General features: G+C 41.9%; 1 protein-coding gene across 1 annotated transcript in view; it reads right to left on the bottom strand.

Moving 5' to 3' along the window:
- Positions 1-22,477, bottom strand: part of ano8b (anoctamin 8b) — a 35,130-nt gene that overhangs the window by 4,121 nt on the left and 8,532 nt on the right. Inside the window, exons 2-18 of the mRNA XM_046391183.1 lie at positions 12,412-12,522; positions 11,300-11,432; positions 7,967-8,105; positions 7,754-7,850; positions 7,350-7,466; positions 7,053-7,180; positions 6,800-6,961; positions 6,561-6,713; positions 6,345-6,471; positions 6,121-6,176; positions 5,936-6,010; positions 3,152-3,399; positions 2,666-2,825; positions 2,092-2,502; positions 1,158-1,349; positions 837-968; positions 111-221 (exon numbers count right to left, since the gene is read on the bottom strand). Of these exons, the coding sequence (XP_046247139.1) occupies positions 111-221; positions 837-968; positions 1,158-1,349; positions 2,092-2,502; positions 2,666-2,825; positions 3,152-3,399; positions 5,936-6,010; positions 6,121-6,176; positions 6,345-6,471; positions 6,561-6,713; positions 6,800-6,961; positions 7,053-7,180; positions 7,350-7,466; positions 7,754-7,850; positions 7,967-8,105; positions 11,300-11,432; positions 12,412-12,522 (2,552 nt within the window). The remainder of the gene's footprint in view (positions 1-110; positions 222-836; positions 969-1,157; positions 1,350-2,091; positions 2,503-2,665; positions 2,826-3,151; positions 3,400-5,935; positions 6,011-6,120; positions 6,177-6,344; positions 6,472-6,560; positions 6,714-6,799; positions 6,962-7,052; positions 7,181-7,349; positions 7,467-7,753; positions 7,851-7,966; positions 8,106-11,299; positions 11,433-12,411; positions 12,523-22,477) is intronic.

Genomic DNA, 22,477 nt, shown 5'->3' with positions numbered 1-22,477 from the left:
CTGATGGCTACGGTGAAGTTAGCTATCAAAGAACAAGAACTTCATCCATCTCTTGTAACTTTTCCACGGCAAATAAAATGTTCTAGTTCTGAGGCAGTCTCATCGCTTACCTTAAAGGCCTCCCTGCGCTGATAATCCAGTTTAGCCATCTCCTCGCAGACCCATGTAGGAATGTCAGGGATGGCTACATGAATGACGTACTTCAGCAGGATGGCAAAGTGCTGCAGGTAGAAAGAAGATGTTTTTGAAAGAAAAAAATGAATTAAATGAAAGCATAGTCCCAATCAGACCTAATGCTTCTCTCTTTAAGAGCATGCTACTTGAACTAATTGTTGCACAACATCACGTGGGCCATGAAATTCTCCTCCTAACAGACCTGACTTCTTTATCAGGCCAAAACAGAGCTGCAGGCTGTTTACCTTTTTCCAAATATAGGCAGGTGCAGAGTGCAGAGCTAAGTATCTAAATATGTTACAAGTAAGAGGGCTTCAGTTCATCTGTTCGTGCTTGTAAAGACTGACACATTAGTAAGCCAGGGGTCTGAACGGCATTTCTTTCAGCCACTTTGACCGAACAGAAGTTGCTTTTTTAAAGATGAACCCACCCATTGTAGGAGCTAAACCAAGCAGACAACTGTCTTGTGACAACATGCTTCTGTGTGAAGTAAACATCTGTAGCATTTGATGACGCCTTTACGGTAATAAACTCTGTACAGCCTAAATATCTGGACCCTTTTCTGATCACCAAACATTTTGTGCTGGGTCACAAAGTGCTGGCGCTCTGAAGTGCACTGCACTAAGCACTTCAGACAGAGCAGCAGGAACGAGCTGCCGTACCTCGAGGATGACAATGGAGATGATGGCCATCTCAGGGCTGAGCCACGGGAAGAGACGCTGTAGCTGACCACACTGACCAATCAGGTAACAGTTCACTATGATGGCAATCAGGCCCATGGCTTCCATCGCAGTCTGTGAATGAAGGGAAAAAACTCAACTTTGCTGTTTCTTGATACTCACTTTGCACTAATATCTGTACATAAGAATCCTTTCAGTGTTTCTCAGTTCACTTCTGTTCATTTATTCCGGCCAATTACTGCTAACTGATCAATTACATTTACATAATAGACAACTTTCAGCCTGTGTGAGCGTATTTCTGACCTGCCACTGGCCGATGCTCTCCACTCTGACTCCAAAGGGCCTCTGCAGACCAGTGCACAGCTTGAAGGCATCACTGCGGATCTCAATGATGTTGTTGATGAGAGCGCACATGGCGGCCAGAGGGAAGGCCGACGAGAAGAGCACCACGTAGCCGAACTGGACAAACATCTCTTGGTAGTCCTGGAAGGTATCCTGAGAGGGGCAAAACAGAGCTTTAAACCACAGCTTGACCAAGTAAGTGCAGTTTGAATGCTTGATGTTTTCAACTGTAAATAACAATCTGTTTTGTTATGTAGGAGATGCTATGGAGGAACTTATCACAAACTTACTTTCTTAGTTTCATAAAAAAAAAAAACTTAAAGAGACTAAAAGAGAAGTTCTGGTAACCCGGTTGATATTGTCATGTTTTCATCTATTATAACTACTGGTAACGACAAAATTCTGCTCAGCCATGGGAGACATGGATTCCTGCAACAACTACATCAACCAGAACATGGATCCAACAGAACACAGAAAGTTTTGCACTTCAAATCCCTGCAGCCATTACAGCAAGCTAAAAAAAATCAACTTCCTGGTGGATTTATGCACACATGCCTGTTTTTGTTTATTACAGCAGTGTCAGGTTCTGGTTGTGTTCAGGTTGTGTGCATGCTAAAGAAGTAATGCTGAAGGTTGCAAGTTTTTAAATGACTAAAATAAAATGACCAGCTACATAGCTACTGTCTAACAAAAAAGGCAAATTGCTTTACGGGTTTAAAGATAAACTTAATGAGAAGCTGTGGGAGCCTCCTGGCCCCTATCAACACCATTCTTCCCTGTGCTTTCCAAATCTTTACAACACACTGTGGAATGTAGCTTTAAATGTCAAAGCATGCAAATAGCCATAATTTAAAACCCCGCGCAGAGTTTACACAATAAATTTAGTCCTGCTTACAGCATAAGTCTGCATGCAGCTCTCCATCTCAGCCTGAGTGAGAGTATTACTGTCTCTCTCTTCAGGGGGGTCCATCCACGATTCCCTTTTTGTCTTCTGCTCGGGTCTCTCTGCGCTCTTGCCTGTTCTTCTGTGTCGCAGGGTCGTGCTGCTCTCAGACCCAGAAGGCAACGGGGCAGCGCTGCTGGCAGCAGCTGCAGCAGCAGCACCAGCAGCAGCATGAGCTCCCTCAGCCACATTCGTCCCACCCGCACCTGAATCCTTCACGTCATGGATGCCATTGTCGTCGTCGTCGTCGCACAAGTCAAATACAGAGGCAGGGTCCATTCCTTTTTCCACCATAGTGGGGCTCCCCTCCTCCAGGAAACTGTTGTCCATGGGGGGCCCACTGCAGGCTGGCCTTCTGTCCACCTTAACAACATCAACAGCAATGCAGATTAGCAACACTCCCATTACTACTCATAAAAACTGCTGTTACCATATTTACACAACACTTCTCTTTAATATATGATCAAAGTGCTACAGCATAAGCACACTAACACCTCATAAATTTATGATATCACGCAGATTATACCTTCTCAATGAAGCTGACTTTCCTCAGCTTCAAACCGCAGTCGATCAGACTTTCCTCCTCCGTCTCTCCCTCACTGAACCTCCCGCTGTCAGCCTCGTCCCTCTCACCCCCGTCCTCCTCATCGGGCACCCCACAGCCCCCGTTCAGACACTTCTTTTCCCTGAGAGAAGTCGAGCAGACACATAGACGTCAGACTAAATGTGTGTGTTAACCGCTCACAGTGGTGTTCTCTCTATTTCCTCAGTGTCCCACTGACATGAATCATAACTGCATGCAGTGCGCAGACAGTGGCAAGTGCAGATAAACGTGGCTTTTAATTTGAACCCAATTGTGTCCATTTTAAGCGTGGGTGTGCATGACAACTATGAGCTCATGAATGTCAATGTTTATCACACTAATCTTATGAGAAAGTGTCAGTTTCTCTTAATGTGCGTGTCAAATTTCATTGATTAACTGACTGAGAGTTTAAAAAAAATAAAGTTTGACCTTCTTTCTGATGACCCCAACCCAGGCCTGGTGCCCCTCAGTCCAGGTCCTGGCATGGCCTGGTCAGTGGGAGAGGCCTGGGCTTTTCCAGCTGCCAGCCGGGCGTATTTTAGCAGCACTGAGAGCAGCAGGTCCCACACAGCTCGCAGCGTGAGCTCGCCCAGCTTGTGGCGCTCATACAGGTAAGGCTGCAGCACCTCCTTCACATTTTGAAGGAACTGGCGTATAATGAGCAGAGTGGCTAACATCTGGCAAGGACAGACAGAAACAATCACAAAACTTTAGCAGCCAGACTCAGTGATCAAACTGTGAGTATGTTGTCCCGCTAAACAGGCCATTTAAAATCAACTCCTCCCTGGAAATATGCAAACAGTGTGGGATGCAAGTGGTTAAAAATGCATGGATGGAGAGACAGAAGACTGACAGGACAGAAAAAAGGACATAATAAGAAGCTGAGAAAGCAGTGGGATACACCCTCACAGAACAAATTCAATTAATCAATCAAGACACACTCATGTGTGCAGACTTTATCCCCAAGCAAATCACATAAGCTACACAAGCTGCAGTTTTCTGAATATGATTCACTGTGGGTGTGACCTTTAAGACCAACAATTCAGTTGCATATAACACATTCAGGACAGTGACTGATAAACATGAACACTCAAGATCTTGCGGTAAAACTCACTCCTTGCAGAACAAATGCAAATCACACACAACAGGAAGCACAAATTAACTTAACTTGAAAGATAATTTAGGTTTATTACAACTTCGGTCCATTTCGTGGTTTTGGGATTTGGCATTAATAATAGAGTGCTAAACAAGTTAAGATTTCAGATTTCAGATCAGACGGTCTGACAGTAACATAAGCAGTCAGACCTTCAGGCAGGTGTTAAACAAACCCTCAGGGTATCAAAATTTAAAATGTCTGAAAATGTTATTAGCCCCCACGTGTCTGTTGTAAACGACACTAAGTCTGTAGACTCGAACTTTTTAGTTCACCTCTGACCCACTGTACCTTGTGCACTTGCTTCTTCTTGCACAATGACGCAGTTGTTGTCTACAACCTGTGTGATTTTCTGACTGCACGAGTTTACTCCCTCATCAAGCTCTGTTGCAGTAATGTTGCTTTGTTTCCACATCTCAGCAATTACCCCAACAAGTAAAATATTGCCAAACCTAACCTAGAATCCAGATTGTAATACACCAGAAGTAACCTTAACTCTCTAAACCAAGTGGTGAGTATGTTTTCATCCCTTTAATACACAGCCAGAGGGTATACATACTGAGAACTGCAGAATCACAAACTTACTATCCATTACTGGTTTTAATCTAAAAGACGTTGTTTCCAAGTCAAATATTGCTGACACACAGTGTACTATAGCTGCTGGCTAGAGGACAAAATGCAAACACCAAACCGCAATAAAGTCCCGACAAAGACACAGGCAGAATTTTATTTTCTGTCGATGGGCTCAGAACAGGAGAAAAGGAGATCCTGATCTCCCACTGCTGCCTACAGAAATCATCAGACACTGGCAGAATCAGACTGACAACACCAGATGGTTTTCATTTCAGACACTCAGGGCTACGTCAGGGCTCTGCATGTTTAAGCCAGGTTTTTCCTTACCTTTGCGACGGCTAGTTTCTACTCATTTCACAACACTATGAAAATTAACCGAGAAATATCCTGTCTGTTTATATTTTTCAGTTATTTTAGTCTTGTAAGTGGAATGATTGTCTTAGCAAGGAAGGTAAATATACTGTGACCAACATTTGTAGGAGTTGGGCTTGTCTGACAGAAAAACTGAAGTCAGGTGATGTTAACAGACTGTGACAAGCCCAATGAGGTGACACTCTGGCTGAGAGTGTAACAGAAACCGACAGGCAGGGCGAGAAATTGAGGTACGGATGGTGAGGGTTGTATCGCAAAAACAATTCACACAAACTGCAAGGAAGAGAAAGTCCTGTGAATAAAATCCATGTTTGCTCCACATGTTTACTCCACGTCAAAATGAAAAAAACGGCAAAGCCACTCAATTATTATCGATCAGTCAGTAATAAAAACACCCATCAATTTGAATTCTCTACAACGTTAAACCATCCGTCCATCATTTCTGTCTGGTGAAAGCCGTGTGTCTCCAAAATGTTTTTGAGAAGCAAGAAAAAATGGATTATAATTGACACGATGGTGTTTTAAACCTATAAAATTGGGTTTTGAATCTTGATGTTTTAGCAATGTAATCCTTGAATGTAAAAGACAAAAAAAATTACAGAATTTGAAGTTTCAGGGTTTTCACCAGACAAACACCAAATCAAAACCTAAACCACATAATTTTATGCAAACCAGGTTGGTAGTTGGTAGAGTTCATGTGGTGATCGGCACAGAGCATGCAAGGTTAGCACTGAGGTGATCAGAAATGGACCTTTGACCTCACGCCCAGACAGTCAATGTACAGGAATCATACTTTGGACCTGAGCAAAGCCCTGAAGAACCAGGGAACTGAGACCACAAGCATCTGGATCTTGAAGACGAGGGACGGCAGCAAATTGACCCGGACCTGCCGCTGCAGACTCCTTATCAGAGACAACACCAGCAGCATCTTCCACAGGTGGACAAATGGAAGGATGTGGATGGGTGGATGTTATGGAAAATCGATGCATGTAAGCAGAGAGAGCAAATGATTTGAGGATGGGAGTTTGCAACAACGACATGTTGGAGGCCAAATGAGTTACTGAAGCTAACGCGGGACACAGAAACATCAGAGCTGGGACTGAGATGTTTCTTACCTCTTTCAGTCGCTCCATGTCTTTGAGGTAGAATCCAATGTAAAAAAGGCTGAGATAAGAATTTACAAACTGAAACTACAAGAGAAAAAAAATGCCAGGTGTCAATAAGATGACAGAAAGTTTAGAGAAGTTCTATATATGATATTTAGCTTAGTTAAAATATTACATAATGAAAAGCCACTCACAAGAACCATTTTGATGATGAGATTTTTCTCATAGGCACTCTGGAGTCTATAGTTTTCTGAATAAAATCAACATAAACAGTCTCTTAATATACTTCTCATAAACAATGTAATATACAGTTAAATTAAAACAGTTTATAAAAGACTACTAAAGATCCAGGAAAAGTAATTTTATTAGGATAATCTTGTCCAATAGGAGATGCTCTGCTCTGAATGTGAATGCTCACCCATGTCATTGAGCCAGCAGGCAATTTTCCTGTACACCTCGTCACATGCAGTCACAGTGATAGCTAGCATGATTTTGGGGATGAAGCGAGCTAGCCGAGGCATTTCCTTGATCCCCATCACAAACTCCTGCAGAGACACAATCACAACTTTTTATTTTTTTACTCAGCACCCCTGAGAAAACAAAACTAAAAAAGTTACACTGACCACTGACTGACCTGCAGCTCAAAGCAGATGAGCATAACCAGGAAGACAAAGCAGAGGCAGAGGATACAGATGGGCAGGCTGACCAACCACCTGAACACCCGCCTCCGCCACGGAGGATAGTAGAACTCCTCACATCCTGTTATGGGACTGCAGCGCTTGACTCCCTGCCGGAGCACAGACAAAGTGTGAAATGATCTGAAAAAGATGAGTATGGGAGGATGGAAGGAGTGGGAGTTTTAGTTTCTCTCACCCGGAACTGAGGCCGCGGCTCCTCCAGGGACTCGGCAGGCATGTCCAGAGTTCCCCACTTGTACGCCAGCTCGGCCCCCCTCCTCTTCCACCGCTCCAGGAACAGAGTGGCCCACACCACGTTGAACAGTGCAAACACCACACAGCAGATGTCCCGGCTCGTCTGAAACGAACCAAGCACAAACACACAGATGCCGTAGACCACACCTGGACGATGATTATTGTTCGGTCGGTGACGGTCGGTCGCTACTCACCTGATCCGACTCGGTGAGCATCCACAGCACGAAGCCGATCACAGCAGGATATAACATAGACGTGGTGTAAAATCCCAGCCAGGCAAAATACATGGCAATCTTCACCCCAAAGTAGTCACAGATGTCATCTGCAAAATGAAAAAGTATAAGTTAGAAGGATGACATGACACACTTATCACGAGGCAAGTGATTCGCGCTGTGTCGAGAGTACTTTCTCGTGTCGTGTTTGGTTGTACGAATGTTATGTACATGTTAGTGTATCTCATGCTGTATGCATGAGTATCTTGCTCTGCTGACCTAAGGGCTGTTTCTCACAAACAGCCTGGACCCAAGACTTCATGAGCTGACTCAGGATCCTCTGCTCGTGGAGAGGGAAAACCTGCTGGATCACACCGCGCGCACTCAGCTCGGGGACTGCAGAGAATAATAAAGTATAGGAAATAGAAAGTTGAGATTACCGTACATCTAATTTGTTAGAGAGAGTGAAACATGGATAGAAGAAGAGTAGATATATAGAGACAAAACTAAACCTATCAACATCAGTAAACCATCAACTCCATCAAAATTGGCTCCTTGTAATTTTAAACGCGAACCCACTGAGGGATTATTTCCAAAGCCTGCCAACAAGCTGACTTCCGTTTAATAAAGACAAATGTTGCAGAGTGTCTAGCAACGCAGTACTAATAACTGATGCGACTTACTGATTGGCTGGCCCTCCAGGAAGCTTATATTATGAAGCACCTCCCCGTGTTTGGCCCGTAGATTGTCCATCCAGTATTTAATGATGCTCTGCCTCTCCTGGAGGAGGAGAAGGGAGTAAATTCAGGCAATGCCTTGACAGCATATTTACTTCCATATCTGTGTGTGTGTGTGTGCGTGTGTGTGCGTGTGTGTGTGTGTGTACTGAAGCTGACCTGTGACGTAAAGAAGCACAGCTCGCTCTCGATGTTCTCGTAGATGTAGTCCTCCTCGCAGGAGAAGCTTCGTGTTCCTCCGCCAAACTCGGGCTTCACCGCCTTCCTAAGTCCCATCTCCTCAGCACCTCGCAACAAACTGCAGGACGACAAAGATAGAACTCAAAACAAGAAAAATCCACCCTCTGATTTATGAGTCTGAATGGTAGTAACGGCACAGTAACCGAGTGAGAGATCATCAGATCAGTAAAGCAGCTAGAATCTCAGTTTGATTGTTAAAAATCTGTACAAAACGGTCAACAGTGACACCTGAACCCTGACACTTCCTGTTTGATGTTGATATTAATCACAACAGTTTGATAACTGATTCATCTCTTAAATAATATATGAATTGAAAATGCCAAACATTATCTTGTTCCAGCTTCTAAAATGATATTGATTTGGATATTGGATATTTTTTGCCTTTTAGATTGTTGATTGTTGACCAATTTGTGGAAGCCACTTTTATACACATTTGATAGAATAAACTATTCATTAATCTGTCAAAAAAAAATCAGCAACCGATAATGAAGACAATTTGCAGTTGCAGTCGAGATTCAAAGAAATTTATTCAATTACGGATAGCTGTGTAGAAAACATTTCACTGTTAGGTTAAATAAATTAAGAAAACCAACACCAGACAACACGATTTGCAGAGATGGCTTGTCCTTCATGGTGTTAAAGTCATCTTAACTCTCCTCTAATGCCTTAACCTCATCACTCTCCCTCTTCATATCATTTCCCATCAACCCCTCCTTCCATGTCCCCTCCTCTCACCACCCCTCCCCTCCACTCTTCATCCTTTTATCTCACAGAGTCCTCTCCACTGTCTCATTCTCACCCCCTCCTCCTTCATCCCATCATCCCTTTCTCCTCTCCTTGTGCCCTTCCCAGCGGCTTTGTACTAAAATCGCAGCAATAATGCAGCACCACAGCCTCTGTTACCTCCAGGCTGACAGCTCACCTCTCTCTCTCTCTCTCTCACATGTGCAGTACATGTATATATAGTTTACACACACACACACACACACTAGGTGGGCCTCTAACATTCATCCATCATGCAGCTCCAGGCACAGTGAAGTGGGCTCAGCATCATGATTGATTACAGCAGAAATGTAAGGTGTAAGCTTCTGTATCACCGCTGAATACTGCTTAGTGTGCAGCACCGTCACAATAAAGGACCTTGCCTGAGAAAAGAAAGGCTTTATCTGTTTAAACCAACTGTTCAGTAATCCAAGCCAATAACCGCAAGACCTTTCAGAGGTGTGCCGCTCATAAAGCTGCCAGGAATCTTAAAGCTGCACCCCCCCCTCCCCTTTTTTTTTTAATTAATCAAAAACTTTAGCATCTCTCTCTCCCGCATTACAAGCGGTCTTAATTTGGAGATACGCTCTGAGGGAATGTGTGTGGACAAAGCTAACCTTGTAAAAGAGCAGAACAGTGCAGAGGTAGAGCACTGCACGTAAGGTTTATGCTAATATAGCAAATATCCATCAGTCATAATGTGGAAGCTCAGCAGAACTGGATGCCGTACTGTAAAATGCCCAGTCAGAGCTGAGGAAAGAGTAATGGATGGTAGGTCAGCAACCAGGAAAGGAAGAGGAGGCCATTTACTGCATGTCACATTGTGTATGCTAACTGCTAAAACTATATTATATAGCCTTTCTGAAAGTCAACAAAGAGCAAATGTCATTTGACTTGACAGATGAAATAAAAAACCTACATATGATAGTAAACGCACGTGGAGCCCTCACATATCTAACAGAAGGATGGAAAGAAAAATTCTCAGCACTTTAGAAAGCAAAGGGAATGACTGTTCAAGGTGAGCTCCAGGGGATGGAATACTTTCTGGGTTATCTTCTCTATCACATGAAATGTAGGTCAGCCGATGTAGCAGTAGGTGCGTATGTGTGTGCGTCATGTCACACAAGCGATCACTTTCCTTGAGCGATTCATCTAAAACCCACTGGCACAGTTTCAGAAAACTCTCCCTCTCTCTCGCTCTCCATCCTCCGACTTCCTCCGATCCTCCCTGCTCGTTGCTCTCTGCATCCGCCTCTATCAGCCCTCTTCTTTCTTCGTTCCTTCGGGCTTTCTGTCTATTCCTGTTCCATTCACGGGTAAAAGGTTTGGTTGAGGCTCACGGGGTATTGTTTTTTCAAGAGGTCCGCCGTTGAATGCACAGTCAGCATAGAGAGCTCAACATTTGTCAAGAGGTGAAATGCGGTACGGAACAGCGAGTGCCACCCTCATCTCTTGGATTGTATTTCTCTGTATTTATACACCAAAGTCAATGCTGAGATTAAAACGACCTCAGGTTCATCCGCGGTTCCCCTGGGGATTTCTTTTGAACAAAACACTGTGTCTCTGCCGTGATATCAGAGTGAATACAATACACAGTGTTTGGCCTGACTCTAACCTTCTGCAAAACTTTAAATAACCCTGACCCAAACGCTTTACTACATTTTAGCTAAGTTGCTATTTATGTATTTTATCAATCTGCAATTTCTTGCCAGTCTTTCTCTCTGGTTTCATTTATGTGTGAATCCTACTGCTGTTTGTCATGGTTTATTAATCTATCTTCAAGCTCTCGTGCTGCTTCAGAATAGCGTGCACGAATACTCGAACCTGCGTCGAATTAGCCTGATTGCTTGAACATGCATTGATCTTTATGAAGCCACTTTAGCTCCAACTGATTTGTGCTGGACTTCAGTCCCCACTTGTGTGTTTTATGGATATTTAGCATAGCTTAGCATAAAGCATGGCATAAACTGGAGGCTCAACTGCAATATTTTTTTGTAAGGATTAAATCATTAAGAACATCATGCTACATTATGGTGAAATTATATATCACCACAACTCGAGGCATTGTTCTTATTGCATCACACCACATAGTTATTCTAATCTAAATTCAATATATTACATTAAGCACAAACTCCCTCGGCTGTCAAGCAGCTGTGAAATGATTTATTGATTTATCAATTTATCAGCTGACAGAAAACGTTTTCCGGCAACAGTCAATTGTTGTAAGTCATTAAGTCATTTATCAAGAAGAAATGACAAACATTTAGATGTTGTATCTTCTGCAATGTGAGAGAATCTGCGGTTGCCAGGCGGACAAAACGAGATGTCAACTTGTGCTCTGGGAAACTGAGATTTCCACTATTTTCTGATTTTTCATAGTAAAAATAATGAGCTGATTAATCAAACACATGAGAAATTAATGAGGAAAAAAAACACACCTTTTAAAAAATGTGTTGCCAACAACAGACAACCTCTGCAGAGAGTTCTTACTTTTCATATGTAGCGGTGACGAAGAATGCGTAGACTCGTGTGCGCTTATGGTGTCGGATTTGGATGATGAGCTCTGGGATTCCCAGTCGGATGTGATTCAGTAGCCATAGCAACGTGTGGTCATCTGTAGTGTCTGCGGCAGGAAATGAAAAATAAAAATACATTTTCAACCATACCCACGCATCCCTGTACACAGGAGCTGCCCAGTACTCCCACAGTCTTGTGCTATTTATTCCTGAGCAGCAGCTGGAGGTTAAATGTCGTACTAACAAAACACTTGAGGATGACTCCACTCCTCTGCTTTCTCAGCCGGGTCAGGCTGTGGCTAAGACACTAAAGAGAGGCAGTATCATTAATATAACAGTCGTGATCTGCATCTTTATTATTAACAGAGTACATCTCACATCCGCTGCTGTTCAGTGGCAGGTTGGAAGTTATGTACTTAATCATCGAAAATGAATCTAAATGAATAATAAACAGTTTGTCTCGGTCACTTTAATTATCTGACAGCTTTAGTTACTTTACAAATTAACATTGTTGCATACAAAATATATTAAGAGCTACCACCCAACAATGCAAGTACACAGTGCAAACCAAACTTTGTGAACGTGTCGCTTTTGGGCTCAGGGTTATTGAGATGACATTTCTTACTATTTTTTACATTTTAAGTACATGCTCCTGATTGTGCTTACGTACTTCTACCTCAGCAACATTTTTAATACAGAACTCTGGTACATATACTTAAGCAAAGGAGCTGAATACTTCCACTGCAATTAGCCAATTAGCCACAAAATTATTTGAAAACTATTTTTTTCTAACTGATAAACTCAAGTCAACACATGCAAAATATTTGGTTCAAAAATGTGATAGTTTCTGGTTTTAAACCAGAAAAAATTGTCTAATATGACAATACATCAACTATATTTAGGTTTTGAATTGTTAATTAGACACAACAATCAACAACTTTTAATACCTGGGAGATTAATAGATAAAATAATTAAATAAATGCATAAACAAACTAATGTGTGGGTGATCCTACGGTCTGGTTAGGAACACATTATGTCAGTGAGGGTCCTAACAAATATAGGAGTGTGTGTGTGTGTGTTTCTGACCTGCAAATGTCATGAGGACATCACAGTTCTCTGTGGGCACCGTTTTCATCCAAGACTTATGAGACATGATGTGTCTCCCGGCCTGTAGCAGCCGCTTTCCAAACAACTTATCTGAGAGGGAGACAGACAGACAGACAGAGGGAGTGAGAGAGAGAGAGAGAGAGAGAGAGAGAGAGAGAGAGAGAGAGAGAGAGAGAGAGGGAGAGAAACAGAGGATCACCTTTTCAAAGTGAAACAGTGTAAGGAGCAATGACATTTTTAACATTTTCTGCAACCCCCCCCTCCAAAACATGCACCCCAGCCGCCTCATCATGCACACACACACATACACACGCACACACACACACACACACACGGACTTGTCCTTGTCAACGGGACAGATTTAAATGTCATGCCACTTTGGCTCACAACACAAGACTGACAGTGCTAATCCTGCCCTCCCAGGACCAGAGGCCACACATTGTCCACACACTCTGAACTGTCACACACAAACACACACACACACACACTGAGCTCAATCAACTCGACACATGTAAATGCGGCTATTTCTTAGTGCTGTGAAGTGTCCTCATATTTCAAGGTCTGTGGAATGAAAAGGTATTCTGAACATAAGAACAGTGAATTCAACTCCTGTGTAGAATTACCTTGTTTCTACTCCAGAAGTCAACAGCTCACCAGAAATAGCTCTACTGTAGCTACACAGTAATATCACAGTACAACACAATCACCTTATTGCAGTGGTGTGAAGGAAAATAATGCACAGCACGTATTTCTTCTCGGGTGAATACTGTTACATCATGGAAAAAAAATGCATTTTTAAAAAGGACTGTAGTTTTTGTGCGCAGGCTGAAATTAACTCCGTTTGTCTTCGCTCTGACACCTCATTCATCTGTCACTGATCCTGCAGGGTCTCATATTCCCACTCATGTGTACTTCGGAGAGGCAGCGGGGCAAACAGTTTAAAGAAGACTAAGTGATTCTGTAACGAGCATAACCTCAGATTCCGCACAGCTGCCAGAGCAAAGTTTATGAAAACCACTTCCTGGGTCCTAAATAATAATGACAGAGAGAGTGCCTGCACCGCAGTGGGGCACTCTACTGAGGTCACACAAAGGCACGTTTAGTATCACAACATTCATCCAAAGTTTTGCTATTTGACCATTTGTATGTGTCTGAAAGCAGAGGTCACCAGATCAGGATCAGCTCCAAAGCAAGGAGGGACAAACATCACTGTTTGGCCAGAAAATGTCTCTGTTTCCCACCCTCCACCTGTAGATCCTCTACAACAAGCAGCCTTTCTGGAGAAAATTCTCCATTATAATTTCACATTCAACAACTGGAATTACTGACTTGGGGGGGAAATGAGGGCCCAAAATTAAAAAGCACCCCAGTTTGCATTTTTTTTTATTTATTATTATTATTTAGACATTCATTACTTTGGCTTAGCTCAACAGTTATCCAGGTTCTTATAGAGTCAAAGAGCAGTCAGGTGCATCCTAGAGCTGCTTACATGGTTACAAGCATGAATGCACACTCACAAAGGTCAATGTCACGGCAGGCTGTAAAACATAACCGTGATATCACCACTACGAGCACGATGCTGTAAATCACACAGTATCTCTGTGTACTCTGTGGTTCCAGTGAACACCTGTCACATAAAACCATCAGTGTGTCCCTCTGCTTCCTGGAACAGAGCTGTGACAGAGAGGGACACACAGTGGGGGTTCCCAGAAACAAACCTGAGGATGGTCTTTTCCTGAGAATGTACACTATATAGACAAAAGTATTGACACCTGACCGTTGCACCAACAGGGACTTTAATCACATTGTATTCTTAATACACAGACAGCTTTGCAACTATAACAGCTTCCACTTTTGTGGGAAGGCTTTCCACAAGATTTTGGAGTGTTTCTGTGGGAATTTTTGCCCATTCATGCAGGAGAGCATTTGTGAGGTCAGACACTGATGTTGGACCAAAAGGCCTGGCTCACAATCTCTGTTCCAGTTCATCCCAATAGGGAGATTTGATGGAGTTCTTCCACACCAAACTATTCCAACCATGTCTTTATGGAGCTTTGCTTTGTGCACTGGGACACAGTCATGCTGGAATAGAAAAGGGCCTTCAACAAACTGTTGTTGGAAGCATAGCATTGTCCAAAATGTCTTGGTATGCTGAAGCATTAAGATTTCCCTTCACTGGAAGTGAGGGGCTGAGCAAAACCCATGAAAAACCGCCCCATAAAGAGGTTAAGTATTTTAGATGTTCGCCTGTTGATGTTGGGCTATTGTTCAGGCCCATAAAGAGGTGTCTGGATACTTTTGTCTATATAATGTATTTGTTTTCTGTGTTTTCACTACTGTATATATACACATAAACAAACAAAGTCACAAGGTCATTTTTCAAGAGCTGCAAGCAGTGTTTCTGCTGGCATAGTCTGTGTTTTTAAAGCTCAACTAATCAATATTTCTACATCACCAACAGAACAAATTACTTAGCATAATGGAAAGAGCTCACTTGTAGTGAAGAATCAACACAAAATTATCACCCAACTCTATTTTGGATCAACGTTTTGGTTTTCTGGCCCATAACCTTTGTCCTCGACCTCATTTTCAGCCGCAGCAGGCAGCTGTTTTCAGCTAAAAGCTATAACCCCACTGCACAATACTATAATACTATTTCTGTGTGAAAGGGGTCACTTGGAGCTTTATAATTTCTTTCAGCTTAATGTTTTGTCCTGTTTTGGTTCAGTCTGACGCTCATTAGCAGCAGTTATCTGTTTTCCGTTAACTATACTGCTCTGCACCAGACAGCAGACAGACAAAGTTAGCAACAAGCTGACGAACACAGCGGAGCATTTAGCAGCTTAAGAGCCTGATGCTTTCCTCTGGAGTCTGCAGAGACCAAACCAGAAACCAGCAAGAAATACAACTGCAACAAATGAGTGTTAATGCTGCTCTGTGGGATGTGACAGCACACAACTTAACATAATATATTGACCAAAACAACTTTAAAATGTTGTGTTTGGAGCTTGTACAGCAGCCCCAACCAAATATATATTTTTTAATAGATTTGCTAAACTGTTTATTGTTGCTCAGATGTTGCATTGCACCACACTTCATGACAATATTTTAGCATCTTCTTTTACTTTATTTTTATTCATCAGCCTTGTATTACTGCATCATTACTGCATCTTCAAATGTTGTATTTTTGTTTCCTTCCTGTTGTTGCTCCTTTTGTTGCCTTTGTCCTCTCCGGAAAGCACCATGCTTCTCACCTAACAAGTTTTATGTACAAATAATTAAATTAAAAAGAAAAAAAGAAAGAAATTCAACACATCAGAAGCAAAGTGAGGATGCCAGCAAAATGAAAGCTGGCATCCTCACTTTGGAGGATTCATCTACTTTTTCTTCAACCAAACATAGTTTGCTCAAGAGGATATTTTCTGTCACAAACTTGTACCTGCAAACAGAACTTGACTTTGACGCAGTATTACTATTTAAAGGAACCCTCCTCAGTACTTACAAAGAGGTTGTGACAACTTAATCTGGCTCCATACTGCTCTTCCCCTCTGAAGAACACTTTCAAACATCGCAACAGGCCAAACAGGAAACAGCGCGAGGAATTTTTGACTTTTTAATCTTGAGTGGTGCTCCTCCATATCAAAATCTGACTGGCTGCTCCACCGTGCTTCAGATGAAATGCTGCAGGCAGAGCAGCGACATGACAGCAATTCTAATGAGTCCTGTATTCACTGCTGAGGGCAACACACACACACACACACACACACACACACACACACATTCTTAGAACAGCCAGCAGTTTGGTTTCAGCACAACCACAATGCTCCAGTTTACGAGGCCCAGGACTGTGTTCAGGTGGTTTGTATGCATTTATGGGTTTGTGACATGGATGACGTGAACAGTTATTCATACGTCGTCCATTAAGCTTTCACTGCATGGCCGAGGCTCTCTGACAGGTTTGTGTCGGCGTGTGTGTGTGTTTTCACTATCAATAACACATTCAGGTTTAAGAAGCGGAGTGAGGCATAGTTGATCTTATTATTTTAGTACAAATCTGTTTTTAAACAATTCAAACATTCAACATTTAAATCTATGATAACTGATACGTTTGGCCAGTTTGGGGAAGCAAAGGGAAATAGTAAACACTGACATAATATTACATTTTGTCAATCAGGTCTCATGTCAAAACACTTGTTTACACATCCAGCAGATGCAGAGCAACATTAGCATTCATTTGGAGTCGGGTCCAACATTCACTCTCCCTTTAGCTCTTTTATTTCATTTCCACCAACTCCTGAAGGAAATTTCTTGTTCTTAAGCTGCTAAATGCCCCCGGCTATGTTCATCAGCTTGCTGCTAACTTGGGCAGTATACTTAGCATTAAACTGATCCAAAACGGTAAAGTTATGAGGACAAAACAACAAGCTGAAAGAAATTATAAAGCTCAAAGTGACCCCTGTCACACAGAAGTAGTAATGTGATGTGCTATCAGTATAAAAATACTGATTATAGCTACTTCAAGGTTTGTTTTCGATGTATAAACTTCACCTGGTTCACTGAATACACAACATATCAGATTCACCTTTTGATGTTTAGCCATTGAGCCCTTTATTTATAATCTTTTTTTTGCTCCTCATCATCTCCATTTCCCTCTCTGTGGTTGATTTAATAAGTGTCATTATTTTACACTGATGGCTTTTACCTCATTAGTTCTCAATGGATGGATTGTTTGCCAAAGATGTTTTGCACATGCAGTTTATGATGGATTTTACACTGGTGTGCATAAATGGTTGGGGTTAAAGTTGAGTAAGAAACAGCACCCAGTTTTCTAAATATTTACACACAGAAAAGTGATCCAGATGTTGCTCTTGTTGGAAAAATGAACTTCTGAGCGGGAAGGCCCCTTTTTGCCCTGTAACTGAAACCAGGTCTGCGTTGAGCAGGTTGGCCCAGGACTAGCAGTGATACAGTTAAAGCCTGTGTTACTCACGGCCTTCACAGTGAGACGACTGTTCCAGGGCTAACGCTTATCAGACAGCAGCCAGGCAGGCGTAACAAGCAGGGTGTCTCTCTGTGATCTCAGTTGCTCTCTGAAGCATTTCTGTGGGGCGTTTATGTGTGTGTGTGTGTGTGTGTGTGTGTGTGTGTGTGTGTCCGCACAGGTATTTGTCTATGTGCCTGTGCGTGAGCCCGAGATATAAAGTAGCCTACTGAATTAATAGCGGGGTTAGTCAGTTATGAAACGCAGGCAAAGGCGTAAAATGAAGGTCAGAGACACTTAAGGAAACACTTCATGATGCTTTCGCTGTCTTCCCTGGCTGTGTTTGATAACTCTCTGCTCTTTATGCTTGGCTGGAGCAGTTTTGTGTCAAGTGCAGAGATTTTACTCACTCAAGCTGTAGGATTATTTAAAGTTTTGGACTCCATGAACAAAAGTGTAGGGAATACTGACACACGCTGAACCTTAGACCAGCAAAGACGTAAACTTCAATAAAATGGTGATCAGTTGATTGTCTGAGTAGAACAAAAAGATATCTTTGCATCAAAAGATTTTAAATAACTTGTGAATGTGAATAATTATTTTTAATTCAGCTTGGGCTCATCTCAAACAAAAAAATGAACTAAATCCTAAAATCCTTTGCTGCGTGCCGTGGACCAGCTGTTAACATGCCTAAATACAGTTGAAATCATTAGAGGACAAAATGTTCCTCTTTTTTTAATGTTTCTCTTTTTCTTTCAGAGGCCTGCGGCGCAGATTTATCGCTGCGATATGATGCTGTGGATTTGCACTTTCAAATGCACTTCTAGAAAAAGATGCCTTTGCTAAATATGCCTGGCAACAGCGTGCATTTCCTCTGAGGCGGGTGAGTAGAGCAGGATTTTTATCTTCTCAGCAGCAAGTCATTTTGAAGTTCAACTCTTATTTAGCCAGTCTAAGAGAGAGGCAGAGAGACAGACACAAACACACAGATATGATTTAATAACGGCAAAGAGACTGACAGAACTCCCAACAGGCACGGAGGAAGGATAGCCAACAAGAAGACAGGCAGAAAACATCTCCATTGTCACATCTAACAAGTGTGCGAATGAAACAAATGACCCTATTAGAACGATTATATCAGTAAGTGGGACAGAGAGCTTAATCAGGTTCAAACACCCAACAATTTCCTTAATTAGAATCATCTCCATCCCTGACTCTGACTGTATGCCGCCATCCTGTCCACACCCACCCTCAGTGGACCATAAGGCAGTACCACTGACAGACAGTGCCCCTTCAGACCTGTTCCCAAATCCTCAAACACAAGTACACACACACACAACACACAGATATGCAAGAGACATCGCAGCATATATATGCACATTTATTGAGGTGCAACAAAAACAACAGGCATACTGAGTCATCAAATCACGCAGCTCAAATGTCTGAAATAAAAACCAAATCCGACCGTTCAACCTGTGAAGCTTATGTGAATCAGGCTGTGGATTCTGTGACTACAGGCTACTTGGGGGAAAAAAAAACAAATGATATCGCACCTCTGCTCTCATCTGTCCCTTTTCCCTTTTTCCCACTTCTCTCTCCCTCCTGGTTTCTCCAAGTTCTGAACACTGATTTGTTTCATTGCTTGTCGCCACCTTGCTGCGTCCTCCCATTGCAAAGGTCTGCATACATTTTGCCCCCTAAACGACAAACACTCCCATGTCAACATTGCATCTTTCTTTTCCACTGTCAGCTACGCGCACACACACACACACACACAGATATGCTTTAGATGAGCTTCTTCTTCTTGTTGCAGCAGAGCAGTCCTACTGTCTCTTATCATTTTCTTTCACCTCCAGTCTGCCCCTCTCTTCCACATCATGGACCTCTGAGTCTCTCACACTCTCCTCCATATATATATATATATATTTCTGTTGCTACCATCTTTGCCTCTTTCTCATTTCTGAATCCTCTCTCTCTCTCTCTTAGCCCCCCAGGACAGAATCTCTCACTTCTTCCTTCTTTCAATGCTGTCTTTTTATGTCTTTATGTCTTTTTTATGTCTTCTCAGCTTCCTTGCCTTCAATCTCTCTCACGCTGTCTCAAGAGGTATTTGTGATCAGTGTCTACTTGGAGAACACTATGGATGATGTCTTCAAACAGAGCAGAGGAAAGGCAGAGTGTGTATGTTTAAAAGTGCTTCAAATAAACAACGATAAACCAGGGTTAATAAAGTGCAGTAGTGTCTTTTAAAAAATCTTCTGCCATTAGCACTACTGGTGACAGCCTGCTATGCTTAATAGTGTTATGATTTAAAAAAAAAACAAAAAAAAACATGTAATATAAACTGTCTTTCTAAACATTTCAAGGCTGTACTGCCATCAGCAATCAGGACTGCTGCTAATTAACAAACTTCTTTCTTCAGCCATTAATAAATACTGCTGACATAGTCTTAACATCTTATGTTTCCCAATTATGACAGACACGGGCAGCTTTGGTGTGCTATTCTAAAGGAAGCTAAATTTCTAGTTTTTAAAATATAGAATAATCACAAAAAAACAAAACAAAAAACAGACTAACAGCCACATCAGCTGCTTCTGCGTCTGTACTTAAGCATGTGGCACGTTGAGCTAAATGCTAACATCACTCTTTTAACATGTTCACTATGATGTGATGTGTGTAAACATGTTGATTTTTAGCAGGTATAATGTTTATCATTTTTATCATCTTAGTTTCACATGTTGGCACCGTAACATTTGCGATATCAACACAACAGGAACAGGAAAACGTTAACGTAAGCCTTCTCTAACTTACAGGCACTGATGTTCCATTATTGCTGGCTTCATCGTGCCAGAATGAATATTCTAAATTAAATTTATTTAAATGTTATATATTTGTAACATTCTGTTAAAAAGCAAAACAAAACATTTATAAACTGGCTGAATAATTATTATTATTAGATTTTAGTACATTTTAATAAGACAAAACTTCACCAACGATGGTGGGTTTGCTGCCATTTCGTCAGTGGTCTGTTGAAATTTCTGTTGTTCTTGTACAATAAGAACTCATACTTCTCATAGTGGAGACTAAGATACCTAAGATACCTTTAAACATGAATGTTTGAAACAAATTTGGTGGTAATCGACCCAGCAGTTGGTGACACATTTCACTAAAACCCAAAAGTGTTGGGCCGTGCATATCGATACAGAGTCATCACTAGAGAGACCTGTTGTAAGATAAAACAACCTATGATGTATATGTGTACGTACGTACGATGTAGTAAATGATGTAATTGAAATTAAGGCTGTCTTTCTTCAGGAACGACATGTCGGCTCCACCTTTGTGACAAGTGGTGGATGTCAGAACTCTGGTTTCCTCATTAACAGGCGCAGAATAGTATAATAAGGTCTCGTCCTTGGCTTCAAAATAACAATGATTACATGTGACATCGGAGATGCCTGTGGCTGCAAGCCAAGAGACGGACAAGGCAGGACCATGTAGGAAAAAAAAGAGCCACAGTGCTCACACAGCAGAACAGTTGAGGTATCACTTTTCTTCATCCCATTTTCTTTCCTTCCTCCACATCACTTTTCAGCTCTACCCTTCACTTAGGCTCACTAAATACGCCTCCCTCATTTCCCACACTCTCTCTTTTTCTGCCAAGTAGGCTAATCAGTGGTTCAGTCTGGGTTAGCTGGTTAATTGAGGTGAGTTACCTCAGTGAAGTAGCAAAGAGGCGGGATTGAGTTGTCATATCTGTCATAAAGCTGGGGTTAAATAAGGAAAATTATGCAGTCTACTATTCAGTCAGGTAACAATCGTGAACCAAAGCCAGTGATGAATCCCTTTCATGTCCTGTTGATGCAGACTACTCCTTCAGACAAGTGCAGACTGGTTATCTCGCTGGCTGAATGGAGCATTGTCAAGGGGGTGATTACGAATTATGAATAAGCGAAGGGTGATGATGAATATAGTGGAGTGAATAGCAGCCTTTGTGGAGCAAACAGACCTCCTTGTTGAGTAGTGGGCAACTGCCAAAGTGGAGGAAGGGTTTTCTGATTAACACGCAGAACAAAAGGACACAGATTACACACAGAAGCAATGCAAACACACGCACACTGTCATTTCTGTGTTGTACAGAGTAATTTAAAGGGTCACTGCAGCACCGTGACAAACCTGGTTAGAGATTCGGATACGGCAGGCCAAAAAGGCTACCTTAAAATGTTATGTCATCCTTAAACAATTGAGTTTATTTGCTTTCTTGCCTCGTATCCATTGGTTCAATATGGAGTTTTAGCCAGCAGCCAGTTAGCTTAGCTTAACTTAGGATAAAGACTGGAAACAGGGTGAAACAGACTAATAAATTAAGTTTAGGGTTATTGGTAGGTGAATTCTCAAAAAGAACACAAATATAAAACATGGCCAAAATCTGTTACTATTTTTTTAACTTGAATTTTCTCCAAATGTAAGGAGCGGGCCTGCTGCAGTACGATGCAAATTTAATCTCTGTGACACAAAAGTTTCTCGTTTGGAGAGCACACAAAGGGTCATCTGGAGGACCAAACAAGTCAGGCATTCAGAGAAAACAGACTCATACATTTTTAAAGCACTTTAACAGAGGGCGTTAGTGTCTAATGTAAGCCTGTTACTGTGCATCTGACTGACTGTAGCAGACTCAAATCTAGTAACCATTTCTCTGAGAAAGTTATGACAACAATTTTGTGGAGGTTAATTGAATAATGGTAAGAAATATAGAAATGAGATTGCTTTGAGGGGATTCAGTTTGTGCCAGTGTCTCAGGAGGTCATTCATAATTATAATCATTATAATAATTAGATAATCAGGTACTCTAGTGTAGTGGGACATTCCAGCAAACGTCAGGCCAACTGGGTATTTCTGTTCACATTCGAAATTATGCCAGGCACTATGGCAATAGAAGTAGAAAGGATAATAGAAGAGTGAATTTAAGATACTGTAGCAGTGAGTCAGACTGTCCGATGGCTGTGGAATAACCAATCTGCATGATGGTACGATATTCTATTCCTGGACAGGAAAGATGGGAGAGAG

This window comes from Scatophagus argus, chromosome 6 (genome assembly GCF_020382885.2).
Source record: "Scatophagus argus isolate fScaArg1 chromosome 6, fScaArg1.pri, whole genome shotgun sequence".
In the NCBI taxonomy this organism is placed as follows: domain Eukaryota; kingdom Metazoa; phylum Chordata; class Actinopteri; family Scatophagidae; genus Scatophagus; species Scatophagus argus.
This window is presented reverse-complemented; position numbering and strand designations above follow the sequence as displayed.